The sequence below is a fragment of the Rutidosis leptorrhynchoides genome, chromosome 5 (assembly GCF_046630445.1).
Source record: "Rutidosis leptorrhynchoides isolate AG116_Rl617_1_P2 chromosome 5, CSIRO_AGI_Rlap_v1, whole genome shotgun sequence".
NCBI lineage: Eukaryota > Viridiplantae > Streptophyta > Magnoliopsida > Asterales > Asteraceae > Rutidosis > Rutidosis leptorrhynchoides.
Window position 1 is genome coordinate 85,764,807 of NC_092337.1, and position 15,239 is coordinate 85,780,045.

Here is a 15,239-nt window from a genome sequence, read left to right on the forward strand (position 1 = left end):
TATGCTTGATCAATTGGTGGTAGGGATGCCTCAATATGACTCTGAGATTGGACTCCGCGAGTCTGAGATGCCTTGTATACAACTACAAGTTCCGATCAGCTAGTTGTTTCAGGATGTCATTTTGACGTGGTCTTATTTATAGTTCGCCATGACAAATTTTCACATTTCATACCGAACTGGGGGGAGTGATGGTATATTATCAGTATCTCTTCGGTTTTGTTTTTGCTACATCGCTACTTTGTGCATTGCGGATGGTAGTGGAAGTTAGCATGCTCACATCGCTGCATTGCGTTAAGCGCAAGGATGCATCGCGAGTAGTTGTGGTTAACATGCATGCGTCACATTTGGTCGTATCACGCATGATTGCAATGCGCGGGGCTGTGTCGCGCATAGTTATGATGTGTGGGCCGTACTGTGCAGGGTTCCACCCTACGGATTCCCGCTCAGCTCATGACTGCATGGCATGCCGAATTATTACATCGCGTCATCACATTACTATGTGGATTCGTTATGCATTTGACTTCGAATTCGGTGCGGGTTATGTGCTGAGTTATTTGCGGTGGCATATTTGTAACTTCGATATGACATTAATATGTCACACCGAACTTGGGGGACTTGATGATGGGCGGTACCCATCGGGCCTAGTAATTGGACTTGGTCCATGGGTCGCTATTAAGTCTCCCTCCTAAACCCTAATTCCCTCTTATAAATAGAGGGGTCACCAATCAATTAGGGCATCCAATCAACACACAATACGCACTAGGGTTTTTACCTACCACTCTTGGTAGAGTTTTTCCCTTCGCCGCCAATCGGAGCGCCATCCATCGGCCGGCGGTCAGCCCTTAGCCACCCTCCCGAGATCATCAACTCAGCTAGGGTTATCACGGTAACCGAACCAGAGGTTAATGTCGCTGAACTAATAAAACCCTCTTTCTATTTGCACTCAAGCGTGTTTCTATCCTAGGCGGAAATATGCTTGATCAAGTATGCCTATTGAAATTAGGGAAGTATGGGACTGTAATCTTGAAGAAGAATTTGCATTAATTAGAGAAATTGTTGATGAGTATCCTTATATTGCAATGGACACTGAATTCCCTGGTGTTGTTCTTCGCCCTTTGACTCAATTCAAGAATATTAATGATTATAATTATCTTACTTTAAAAGAAAATGTTGTTATGTTGAAATTAATTCAATTGGGTCTCACTTTCTCTGATGAAAATGGTAATTTGCCATCTTTTGGGAATGATAAAAGTATGTCATTCATTTGGCAATTTAATTTTCGAGAATTCGATATAAATGAAGATATCTTTACTAACGATTCGATTGAGATGTTAACACAATGTGGGATTGATTTCAAGAAAAATAATGAAATTGGTATTGATGCAAATAGATTTGGGGAGCTTTTAATGTCATCAGGGATTGTGTTGAATGATAATATTTGTTGGGTGACTTTTCATAGTGGTTATGATTTCGGGTACCTGCTTAAGTTATTAACTCGAAGATCGTTGCCTGAATCTCAAATGGGCTTTTTTGATTTAATCAAGATTCATTTCCCTATAGTTTATGATATTAAACTGTTAGAAATATGTTCTCGGGTTGGCTACGGTTCGATCGTGGTTTGACCGTGGTACATATATTCTGAAGATATGCCTATGACATTAAATAATAAAAGTCCATTTATCCTATTCGGTCACACACAAAGGCCAATCGTAAATTGTTTGATATACCTTCTAATCTGAAATTAATTTATTAATAATTAGTTAATGGTTTAATAAATTAAGTAATTTTTTTTTTTATGTGTGTACATATACTTACAAATCTAAATATATAAGATTTGATTTGATATAAATAAGATTTGATTTGATTTGTAAATCTTATTTTATATAAAGATTTGTACTATAATCATATTTTATATAATATGTAAGATTTGATTTGATATAAATAAGATTTGATTTGATTTGTAAATCTTATTTTATATAAAGATTTGATTTTGCAAATCTTTTAAAATCTTTCTAAATCTTTATATTTGTATTATATGTATCAATTTTATTCTATATAATACCAAGTCTTGGTATTGAAAATATATATAGAAACTTGAGATACAAAAACACACATACAAAATGATATTTCTCTTTCTCTTTTTCAAGTAACCAAAATACTTGAGATCTATAATTGGGTTCGGTTTTGGTGGAAATAAGGAAAAAGAAAAGATCCATTAAGTAGAAGGTATAGATTGAAACAAGGTTGGAACTTTGGGTGTCTACCGTTTAGAGGAACTCTTCTTTGGGTTTTTCAGATTCGATCTTCAAAAGGCTACAAAGGTTGTATTCTAATCTTCTCTTGTTTAATTTCGTTAATTTTGTTTTGTTTGCTAAAGTTTTGTACAATGATCCGTGGAAGAGTATGATTTTGTAAAGTTTTAAAAATGCTTCCGCTCGCTTTGAATTTGTATCATACTCCAACAGTGGTATCCGAGCCATCTTGTACAAGTTTTAGCAAACTTTTCTTATGATATTTAGTTTTGATGTATGCGTTGTGCATGATTCTTGGAGATGATCATGCATAACAAACATGCAAAACAAGTATCATGATTTATGTTTTATATTTCCTAAATACTAATTTGAATCTTGGATTTTGGCAAAATGTAAAATGGGTTAAATTCATTTTTTTTCATTTAAGAATTTTTTTTCAGCCTGGATAGTCCGTATTTGATGGACTGTTTCGGGGCTTTAAACTCAATATTATTGTATGAGACCAATTGCATTTGAAAGCTAACTGAAAGAACTTAAATTTGAAAAAAAAATTCATCGAAAACAGATTAGAAATGAGTAAGATATGACCATTTAAAGTTACATGTATGAATCTGCCAAAATCCGAAAATTTTAATGGTAACTTGCATGTTGACTATTAAAGATTCAATGTTTAGGAAAATAAAGTACATGAATTCTTTTCATGTTTTACATGAAATGAGAAAATTAAAATTATTAATTTTAGACTTTATGCTTTGGTAAAGTGAATAAATCTCCAACATGTTTTGATTCACTTAATATGTTTATTTGGATGGTTTTGGCATGAAAACCATACTTACAAAATATGAAGTGGGTTTACATACATATGTTATGTAAACAAGGATTCAATATTATAAGTGCCATTAAGTGTTGTTTAAATCAATCCTTATCGAAACATGTTATATGAAAATGGACGGTTGGCACTCCATTTGTTATGTATGCGATTGTTGTATGAAATCGGTAGTATTTGCCTCAATAAGACCCTTGTGTGGATGTTTGGTTGTATGATTTAATTTATTATTTATTCGGGATGAATGTAATAATTTATTAAACGACTTGCATATCGTCTTTCTATTTATATTGTATTTGTAATAGTATAGAAAATAGAATAGTTATTTTGTAAGATAATGCAACCAAGATTGAAATCAAGAAGACGATGTTCACAAGGCGACCCATCCGAGCATATAATGGAGATGGCGATTTTAGTGGGAGCCAATTCTCACACAAGGTTATGTCCCTAGTTGACCATGTTTTTCCGTGTGTTGGCTCACCGGAAAAACGCATAGGACTCGAGGCATACTACCGATAATTGCGTGTCATGATTATTATTGTTTTATTATTTGTCTATGCCATGCTAGCTAGAAAATATTAAAAAAAAAAACAAAAGGGACAATAATCATATAAAACGGTTTGGTTAAAATTAGTTTAACAAACGCAACACGCAATACATAATTAGCAAATGTTTTAAAATGGTGTAAACTACTTTTGCTAAAAGAAAACTAAAACCCGTTTTAAATGTAAACTTTACGCTATCCATGAGTAGTACACACATCCGAACCTTCTACCTGTTAGAGTTCGCGATACCCGAGAGTCTTGGGCCGGACTTTAATTGGGTGTTGGGAAGGGTGAGGTGAATTTCGCGATACCCGAGAGTCTTGGGCCGGATTTCACGTGTATCTATCACGGACGGTTTACAATCTGAAATCGTGGTTTGCGGCAAACCCGCCACGAGGAAGGATTAGCGTAGAAGGGATTAAACATGCCAAGTGAAATAATTGATTATCACTAAATCCCGCATAACCTAAGAATTTCATAATGGATGAAATTGGTAATATAGTTACCTACCTAAATAGCTTATGGTTGGCGATCCGCAGCGAACCCGTCGTTAACATAAGTGAAATATGGATCTTAGCCTTGTTAATTATAATTGTTTGAATATTAAACACACTTGGGTAATTATCTTAACAAGGTTTAAACATATCAAACTAACTAATACAACTTACTTTAAAAATAAAATATGACAGATGTCTGCAACAAACACAAATCCTACTCCGTCATCAATCACTAATTTCTGCCTTAAAGGGCTCCTCGAAAAGGACAAGCTTACGGGCTTGAACTACATGGACTGGCTTCGCAACCTAAGAATTGCTCTTAGGATGGAAGGAAAGATCAGGACAATTGAGGAACCCTTACCGGCAGAACCCGGATCGAGAGCTACTCAAGCGGCTAGGGACGAGTTTGAAAAACGGCGTTCTGAGTCTAATGAGGTAGCATGCTTGATGTTGGTGACCATGTCTCCAGAGCTCCAAAAGGGCATGGAGAGCTTAGGGTCGTATGATATGCTTAACCAACTCAAGGACATGTTCCAACAACAAGCAAAGCAAGAAAGGTTTGACACCGTGAAAGCTCTCGTATCTTGCAGAATGGCAACGGGAAGTAGTGTTAGTGTCCATATACTACAAATGAAAGGGTACATAGACCGGTTGGAGCACCTTGGTTTTTCCATAAGTCAGGAGCTTGCAACGGATTTTATCCTGAACTCGCTGACTAGTGCATATGAAGGATTCATTATGAACTATAATATGAACAATATGGAGAAAACAATCATGGAGCTCCATGGCATGTTAAAAACCGCTGAGGCTAACATGGCCAAAGCTAAACCCGCAACTACCGTTCTAGTCATTCGTGAAGGTGGGATTAAGAAGAAGAAAAACAAATCAAAGGGCAAGAACAAGGGCAAGGGTAAGGTTGGCACGTCCAACTTCAAACCTAAACCTAAGGGCATTGCTAACTCTTCTACTTCAAAGATCCCGCAAACCAAGTCTCCTGAAGAAGCAATATGCTTTCATTGTGGGGATAAAGGACATTGGAGGCGCAATTGTACTAAGTACTTGAAGGAACTTAATGAACTACGGGCTAAGGGAGTCGCCGTACCTTCAGGTTTGTTCATGATTGAACTAAACAATACTACTATTTCTAATTCCTGGGTATTGAACACGGGATGTGGTACTCACATTTGTAGAAATGTGCAGAGACTTACAAGAAGTAGGAAGCTGAAGACCGGGGAGCTTAATCTAATCATGGGGAATAAGAATGTTGCCTCTGTTGACATGATTGGAGAATACAAGCTTTCTTTTGATTCTAGTTTATGTATTGTTTTATCTAATGTTTTCTACAGTGCCGAAATGGCAAGAAACATTATATCTTTTGATGCTTTATTTAATGATGGTTTTAATTTTAGTTTTGATAATGGATCAATACTTGTTCACAAAAATGGGATATTTTATTTCAAGGCTAGTCCTTGTAAAGGCATCTTAGAAACCACAGCAAAGCTAAATGATAGTTCAATCTACAATGTTGATTCATCCAAAGATGTCTTGGATAAAACGTATCTATGGCATTGTCGTTTAGGCCACATAAACAAGAAACGCATAGCCAAACTCCAGTCAGATGGAATTCTAGAATCATTTGATATAATATCGTATGATGAATGCGAATCTTGCTTATCAGCAAAAATGACAAAGGCACCTTTCACAGGAAACTGTGAACGGGCAAAGGATCTGTTGGGGTTGGTGAAATGTCCCGTTCTTATTGATTAAAAACGTTCCATATTAATTGATTTCGTTGCGAGGTTTTGACCTCTATATGAGACGTTTTTCAAAGACTGCATTCATTTTTAAAACAAACCATAACCTTTATTTCATAAATAAAGGTTTAAAAAGCTTTACGTAGATTATCAAATAATGATAATCTAAAATATCATGTTTACACACGACCATTACATAATGGTTTACAATACAAATATGTTACATCGAAATCAGTTTCTTGAATGCAGTTTTTACACAATATCATACAAACATGGACTCCAAATCTTGTCCTTATTTTAGTATGCAATAGCGGAAGCTCTTAGTATTCACCTGAGAATAAACATCCTTTAAACGTCAACAAAAATGTTGGTGAGTTATAGGTTTAACCTATATATCTCAAATCGTAACAATAAACCACAAGATTTCATATTTCAATACACATCCAATACATAGAGATAAAAATCATTCATATGGTGAACACCTGGTAACCGACATTAACAAGATGCATATATATAAGAATATCCCCATCATTCCGGGACACCCTTCGGATATGATATAAATTTCGAAGTACTAAAGCATCCGGTACTTTGGATGGGGTTTGTTAGGCCCAATAGATCTATCTTTAGGATTCACGTCAATTAGGGTGTCTGTTCCCTAATTCTTAGATTACCAGACTTAATAAAAAGGGGCATATTCGATTTCGATAATTCAACCATAGAATGTAGTTTCACGTACTTGTGTTTATTTTGTAAATCATTTATAAAACCTGCATGTATTCTCATCCCAAAAATATTAGATTTTAAAAGTGGGACTATAACTCACTTTCACAGATTTTTACTTCATCGGGAAGTAAGACTTGGCCACTGGTTGATTCACGAACCTATAACAATATATACATATATATCAAAGTATGTTTAAAATATATTTACAACACTTTTAATATATTTTGATGTTTTAAGTTTATTAAGTCAGCTGTCCTCGTTAGTAACCTACAACTAGTTGTCCACAGTTAGATGTACAAAAATAAATCGATAAATATTATCTTGAATCAATCCACGACCCAGTGTATACGTATCTCAGTATTGATCACAACTCAAACTATATATATTTTGGAATCAACCTCAACCCTGTATAGCTAACTCCAACATTCACATATAGAGTGTCTATGGTTGTTCCGAAATATATATAGATGTGTCGACATGATAGGTCAAAACATTGTATACGTGTCTATGGTATCTCAAGATTACATAATATACAATACAAGTTGATTAAGTTATGGTTGGAATAGATTTGTTACCAATTTTCACGTAGCTAAAATGAGAAAAATTATTCAATCTTGTTTTACCCATAACTTCTTCATTTTAAATCTGTTTTGAGTGAATCAAATTGCTATGGTTTCATATTGAACTCTATTTTATGAATCTAAATAGAAAAGTATAGGTTTATAGTCGGAAAAATAAGTTACAAGTCGTTTTTGTAAAGATAGTCATTTCAGTCGAAAGAACGACATCTAGATGACCATTTTAGAAAACATACTTCCACTTTGAGTTTAACCATAATTTTTGGATATAGTTTCATGTTCATAATAAAAATTATTTTCTCAGAATAACAACTTTTAAATCAAAGTTTATCATAGTTTTTAATTAACTAACCCAAAACAGCCCGCGGTGTTACTACGACGACGTAAATCCGGTTTTACGGTGTTTTTCGTGTTTCCAGGTTTTAAATCATTAAGTTAGCATATCATATAGATATAGAACATGTGTGTAGTTAATTTTAAAAGTCAAGTTAGAAGGATTAACTTTTGTTTGCGAACAAGTTTAGAATTAACTAAACTATGTTCTAGTGATTACGAGTTTAAACCTTCGAATAAGATAGTTTTATATATATGAATTGAATGATGTTATGAACATCATTACTACCTCAAGTTTAGTAGGTAAACCTACTGGAAGTGACAAGAAATGATCTAGCTTCAAAGGATCTTGGATGGTTTGAAAGTTCTTGAAGTAGGATCATGACACAAAAACAAGTTCAAGTAAGATTTTTACTCGAATTAAGATAGTTTATAGTTATAGAAATTGAATCAAAGTTTGAATATGAATATTACCATGAATAAGAAAGATAACCTACTGTATATAACAAAGGTTTCTTGATCTTAGATGATTACTTGGAATGGATTAGAAAGCTTGGAAGTAAATTAGTAAACTTGAAGGGATTTTTGAAGTGTTCTTGAAGTGTTCTTCCTATGATGATTATAGCTTGATTCTTGAAGTGATTTTTGATGAAGATGATGATTAACTACTGGAAAAATATGTTCATAATAGTGTGTGTGTGTTGAGAGAGAATTAGAAAGAGGATTGGAAGTGAAATGGAGTGAATGATGAGTGGTAATTGGTGAGTGGTGAGTGGGGTTAAAAGGAGTTCTAGTTAGTTGACTAGCTCATGGTAGAAGTTAAAATTGATTAGTCATACATGACATAATCAAGAGTGGAATCCCATGCTAGTTCCTATTGGTATATACTCATAGTAAGTACGTTTTGAAGCTGTGTATAATACGGGTAAGAATACGACTAGAATTCTTGATGAAAGAAAAGAATGGAAAAGTAACTGTAACCATTTTTGTTAAGTATGAGTGTTTTGATATATGTCTTGAAGTCTTCCAAAAGTATTTTAATACATCTAAATACACTACATGTATATACATTTTAACTGAGTCGTTAAGTCATCGTTAGTCGTTACATGTAAGTGTTGTTTTGAAACCTTTAAGTTAACGATCTCAATTAATGTTGTTAACCCATTGTTTATTATATCTAATGAGATGTTAAATTATTATATTATCATGATATTATGATATATTAATATATCTTAATATGATATATATACATTTAAATGTCGTTACAACGATAATCGTTACATATATGTCTCGTTTCGAAATCCTTAAGTTAGTAGTCTTGTTTATATGTATATAACTCATTGTTAATATACTTATGGAGATAATTACTTATCATAATCTCATGTTAACCATATGTATATCCATATATATATCGTCATGTCGTTTTTACAAGTTTTAACGTTCGTGAATCGTCGGTCAACTTGGGTGGTCAATTGTCTATATGAAACATATTTCAATTAATCAAGTCTTAACAAGTTTGATTGCTTAACATGTTGGAAACATTTAATCATGTAAATATCAATCTCAATTAATATATATAAACATGGAAAAGTTCGGGTCACTACAGTACCTACCCGTTAAATAAATTTCGTCCCGAAATTTTAAGCTGTTGAAGGTGTTGACGAATCTTCTGGAAATAGATGCGGGTATTTCTTCTTCATCTGATCTTCACGCTCCCAGGTGAACTCGGGTCCTCTACGAGCATTCTATCGAACCTTAACAATTGGTATCTTGTTTTGCTTAAGTCTTTTAACCTCACGATCCATTATTTCGACGGGTTCTTCGATGAATTGGAGTTTTTCGTTGATTTGGATTTCATCTAACGGAATAGTGAGATCTTCTTTAGTAAAACATTTCTTCAAATTCGAGACGTGGAAAGTGTTATGTACAGCCGCGAGTTGTTGAGGTAACTCAAGTCGGTAAGCTACTGGTCTGACACGATCAATAATCTTGAATGGTCCAATATACCTTGGATTTAATTTCCCTCGTTTACCAAATCGAACAACGCCTTTCCAAGGTGCAACTTTAAGCATGACCATCTCTCCAATTTCAAATTCTATATCTTTTCTTTTAATGTCAGCGTAGCTCTTTTGTCGACTTTGGGCGGTTTTCAACCGTTGTTGAATTTGGATGATCTTCTCGGTAGTTTCTTGTATAATCTCCGGACCCGTAATCTGTCTATCCCCCACTTCACTCCAACAAATCGGGGACCTGCACTTTCTACCATAAAGTGCTTCAAACGGCGCCATCTCAATGCTTGAATGGTAGCTGTTGTTGTAGGAAAATTCTGCTAATGGTAGATGTCGATCCCAACTGTTTCCAAAATCAATAACACATGCTCGTAGCATGTCTTCAAGCGTTTGTATCGTCCTTTCGCTCTGCCCATCAGTTTGTGGATGATAGGCAGTACTCATGTCTAGACGAGTTCCTAATGCTTGCTGTAATGTCTGCCAGAATCTTGAAATAAATCTGCCATCCCTATCAGAGATAATAGAGATTGGTATTCCATGTCTGGAGATGACTTCCTTCAAATACAGTCGTGCTAACTTCTCCATCTTGTCATCTTCTCTTATTGGCAGGAAGTGTGTTGATTTGGTGAGACGATCAACTATTACCCAAATAGTATCAAAACCACTTGCAGTCCTTGGCAATTTAGTGATGAAATCCATGGTAATGTTTTCCCATTTCTATTCTGGGATTTCGGGTTGTTGAAGTAGACCTGATGGTTTCTGATGCTCAGCTTTGACCTTAGAACACGTCAAACATTCTCCTACGTATTTAGCAACATCGGCTTTCATACCCGGCCACCAAAAATGTTTCTTGAGATCCTTGTACATCTTCCCCGTTCCAGGATGTATTGAGTATCTGGTTTCATGAGCTTCTCTAAGTACCATTTCTCTCATATCTCCAAATTTTAGTACCTGATAAGGCTAAAAAGGAACATATATTTCATACCATTATCCCCCAAGAAAGACAAGATTTTAGTTGCAATTGTTCCATTTTCGAGTAATATTCGTTTATTTTAAATAAGTGCGAAGACAAAAGGCGAAAACGAAGATTTGAAGACGCAAAGGTCCAAAAAGCTCAAAAGTACAAGATACAATCAAAAAGGTTCAAATTATTGATGAAGAACGTCTAAAAATGACAAGAGTACGAGTTACAAAACGCAAAGTACAAGATATTAAATTGTACGCAAGGACGTTCGAAAATCCGGAACCGAGGCATGAACCAACTTTCAGCGCTCGACGCAACGGTGTAAAAATTACGAGTCAACTATGCACAAGAATAAAATATAATATTTAAATAATTCATATTAAGAATAATATTAAATATTAAAAAGTTGTTAATTGAGCATAGTTCAGGGGTCATAAATGAAAAATTTCAAATCAAATTGCCTATAAAAGGCGATGCAGTTGCTCGTATTTGAGATACCTTTTTCAAAACCCATAATTCAATCTCTCTTTCTATTTCTCTGTAAAACGAAAATATGTAATATATATTTATAATATAAATTTTAATTTAAAGTTTAATAATAATGATAAATTAGTTATGGTACAAATAATTTACGGGTTTTAAGTCAGAACTCTGTCCGTGTAACGCTACGCTATTTTTAATCATTGTAAGTTATGTTCAACCTTTTTATATTAATGTCTCGTAGCTAAGTTATTATTATGCTTATTTAAAATGAAGTACTCATGATGTTGGGCTAATTACTAAAATTGGGTTATTGAACTTTGGACCATAATTAAGGTTTGGGCAAAAGACCGACACTTGTGGAAATTGAATTATTGACTATTAATAGATGGGGGGTATTGTCTAATTGAGTGACAACTCATTGGAGTCTGTCGAACCTATCTTCAAATTAATTAACCTAATAATTAATAATGATTATGGTTGTCCTATTTAGTGACGTTCATATGGAATCTGTTATAATCATTTAATTAATCAATTGGGTTGGGTAATTGATTATTCATTCTGATCAAGTGGATGAATTAATATTCATAAACTAATTAAAACAGGGGTGGATTACATACATTGATAACTGGTGTAATTGTTGACAGAAGTGATAACTGCGTCACAGTTTAAATCCTTAATCAGTTGGAATATTTGACTTCGGGTATAAGGGTAATTTGACGAGGATACTCGCACTTTATATTTATGACCGATGAACTATTATGGACAAAAACCAGATAGACGTATCAAATAAACCAGGACAAAGGACAATTAACCCATGGTAATAAATTAAAATCAACACGTCAAACATCATGATTACGGAAGTTTAAATAAGCATAATTCTTTTATTATATTTCTCATCGTATCTTTATTTACTGTCATTTTATTACTCGCAATTTTATTTTCTGTCATTTTATTTATCGCAATTTATTTTACGCACTTTAATTTTTGTCATTTATTTTTACGCTTAAAATCGACAAACCGGTCATTAAACGGTAAAACCCCCATTTTATAATAATACTACTACTTATTTATATATATATTTTTACAAATAAACTTAATAATATAGCGTTAACTTCACCAGCTCCCTGTGGAACGAACCGGACTTACTAAAAACTACACTACTCTACGATTAGGTACACTGCCTATAGTGTTGTAGCAAGGTTTAGGTATATCCCATCCGTAAATTAATAAAACTTGTGTCATATTTTGTAGTATTTTGTATTAAAAATAATACTATTTCGTACCCTCACGCTTACATCATCAAGTTTTTGGCGCCGCTGCCGGGGAGCGCTAAAACGCTATATTTTTAATTATAATAATATTGAAATAAAATATAATAATATAATAATATTGAAATAGAATATAATAATATAATAATATTGAAATAGAATATAATAATATAATAATATTTAAGAATCAAAAATTTATACGTAAATTTTAAAAAAAGTCGTATTTATTAAATACTTCAGGGGTATATTATGTAACTTATAATTAATAATTGCTATCATGTCGCTTTCATGTGAATAGTAAATTAATTAATTTATTTTCATTTACTATTCATGAATAGTAAATGAATTAAAAAAAAAAAAAGTTTTGAAAAAAAATTATAATTATAAAAAAATTATTAATTTGTAAAAAAAAATCGTTTTTTTTTTAAAAAAAAAAATCGTTTTTATTTAAATAAAAAAAAAAATTTCGTTTTTTAAAAAAAAAAAAAAAAAAATAATTTGTGTAAAAAAAATCGTTTTTTTAAAAAAAAAAAAAAAAAAATTCGTTTTAAAAAAAAAATTTGTAAAAAAAAAAAATCTTTTTTTTTAAAAAATTAAAAAAAAAAAAAAAAAAAAAAACGTAAAAAAAACAAAAACGTAAAAAAAAAAAAACGTAAAAAAAAAAAAAAAACAAAAAATTATTAAAAAAAATATATATATATTTTTAAAATTTTGTCTATAAAAAAAAATGTTTTTTTTAGTTTTATTACCTTTAGATTTTTAGACTATAGTCGCAACTTTTAGTATTAAGTTTAGTTTTGCCATAGTTATTTTCTTATTTTTATTTTTCGACGCCTTTTACCTATGTATCAATTACAATTCCAATTAGTAATCTCTATTTGTAGTTTTAATTTTAAGATAGTGATCGTTATAAGGTTGGATTAACCGCGTGTTTACAAACCACTCTTCGTCTTTTTCATTTTTCGACACTTTTCGACGCGCAATCTTTTTCTCTCTTATTTCTCGCCATTCTAGTTTTTAGGACTTAGAATTTTTTCTACTTCTTCTCTAAATTTCTTAAAATTACGAAAATTTATTTTAAGTGGTTAAATTGATAGACATCAAAATTTTCTGGTTCGTAGTAATAGTTGGATTTGTACGTGGACCGGGTTATTGGAGCCAAACAGTCCTCAATTATATTGAGACCAAACGAATCCTGCCCCTCTGCTGCATCTTTTGGCTATTCGAAACGTGGGCAAAATCAGAAAAGTCTATTGGTTGGATAACTTATTATAATTTTTCTTTCCTTTTTAAAACTAATAGGATATTCAGTGAATGCACCGAGCAAGACGTTCACCACCTTTTGTACGTTCACCACCTGTAACTCGATCAAGACATCGTTTAACAAATATAGCTGCCGTTGATTTTTCTTTAGAATCATCATCTAGTCGACCAAGAACTCTAACTCAAATTTCCGATAATCCATCTTTTGAACCCGACTTCACAATTAAGAACCCGGAGCATATTCAAGGACAATTCCAAGATCCTGAACCACTAATTATTCCTCCTGAACCACAAACCGTTAAATCAGAGTCCTCTAGTGATTCGTATTCAACAAATTCAATTATGGAAGTAACGGAACCTCTAAGTATGGAAGATCGAATGAGAGCCACACGCACGGGCCAAGGTCATGCCATTATTAAACCAGAAGTTAATGCGCCAGATTATGAAATCAAAGGACAAATTCTACACATGGTAACTAACCAATGCCAATTCAGTGGTGCACCGAATGAAGATCCTAACGAACACCTTCGTACGTTTAAAAGAATTTGTACACTATTCAAAATCCGAGAAGTGGAAGATGAGCAGATCTATCTCATGTTATTTCCCTGGACTTTAAAGGGAGAAGCCAAAGATTGGTTAGAATCGTTACCTGAAGGGGCGATTGACACATGGGATGTTTTAGTTGAAAAATTTCTTAAACGATTCTTTCCGGCATCCAAAGCCGTGAGACTTCAAGGAGAAATTGTTACGTTCGCGCAAAATCCAAATGAAACATTATATGAGGCGTGGACAAGATTCGGAAGGATGTTGAGAGGATGTCCTCAACACGGATTAGATACTTTTCAAATAGTACAAATCTTCTATAAAGGCGTAGACATCGCCACACGAAAAGACATCGACATAACAGCTGGTGGTTCCATTATGAAGAAAACCGCAACTGAAGCTTACAAAATTATTGATAACACAGCCTCCCACTCGCATGAGTGGCACCAAGAAAAAGATATTATTCGTTCATCTAAAGCGGCTAGAGCCGATTCTAGCCATGACTTTGATTCCGTTTCAGCAAAAATAGATGCTTTCGAAAGACGAATGGAAAAGATGAATAAAGATATTCACGCAATACGAATCAGTTGTGAGCTATGCGGTGGACCACACTTATTGAAAGATTGTCACATTGAACCAACGATGGAACAACGAGAGAATGTTTCTTATATGAACCAAAGGCCTGGAAATAATTATCAAAATAATTATCAACCGCCAAGGCCAAACTTCAATCGAAATCAAAACATTCTTTACAATCCAAAAGGACCCGACAATAACTCGTATAACCAACAAGGTCCGAATAACCAACCAACTCAAAACAACACTTTCAATCAACAAAGACCTGGCTTGTATAAACCACCACAACAAACCGAAGAGAAAAAGTCAAATCTGGAAGAAGTGGTATTTAAGCTAGTTGAATCTCAAACACAATTTATTGAAACTCAAACCCAAGCGAACGAGAAGTTTGATCAGTCATTAAGAACTCAACAAGCTTCCATTTTGAATCTAGAAAAACACGTAGGTACTCTTGCTAGCATGATAAGTGAGAGGGAACAAGGAAAGCTACCGAGTAATACTGAAGTAAATCCTCGGAATGAGAATGTTAATATGGTTTCAACGAATTCTGAAAAACCAGCACCAGAAGATGGGAAGGTTTTAGATGAGAGTAACAATGAAGAAGTTACACTACCACCACCCGAGT

At 33.5% G+C, this 15,239-nt stretch overlaps 1 protein-coding gene across 1 annotated transcript in view; it reads left to right on the forward strand.

Annotated features, from left to right (window-relative positions):
* Positions 1-1,079: 1,079 nt before the first annotated feature.
* LOC139848429 (probable CCR4-associated factor 1 homolog 7) overlaps positions 1,080-15,239 on the forward strand; it is a 43,949-nt gene continuing 29,789 nt past the window's right edge. Inside the window, exon 1 of the mRNA XM_071838163.1 lies at positions 1,080-1,570. Coding sequence (XP_071694264.1) covers positions 1,080-1,570 — 491 coding nt within the window. The remainder of the gene's footprint in view (positions 1,571-15,239) is intronic.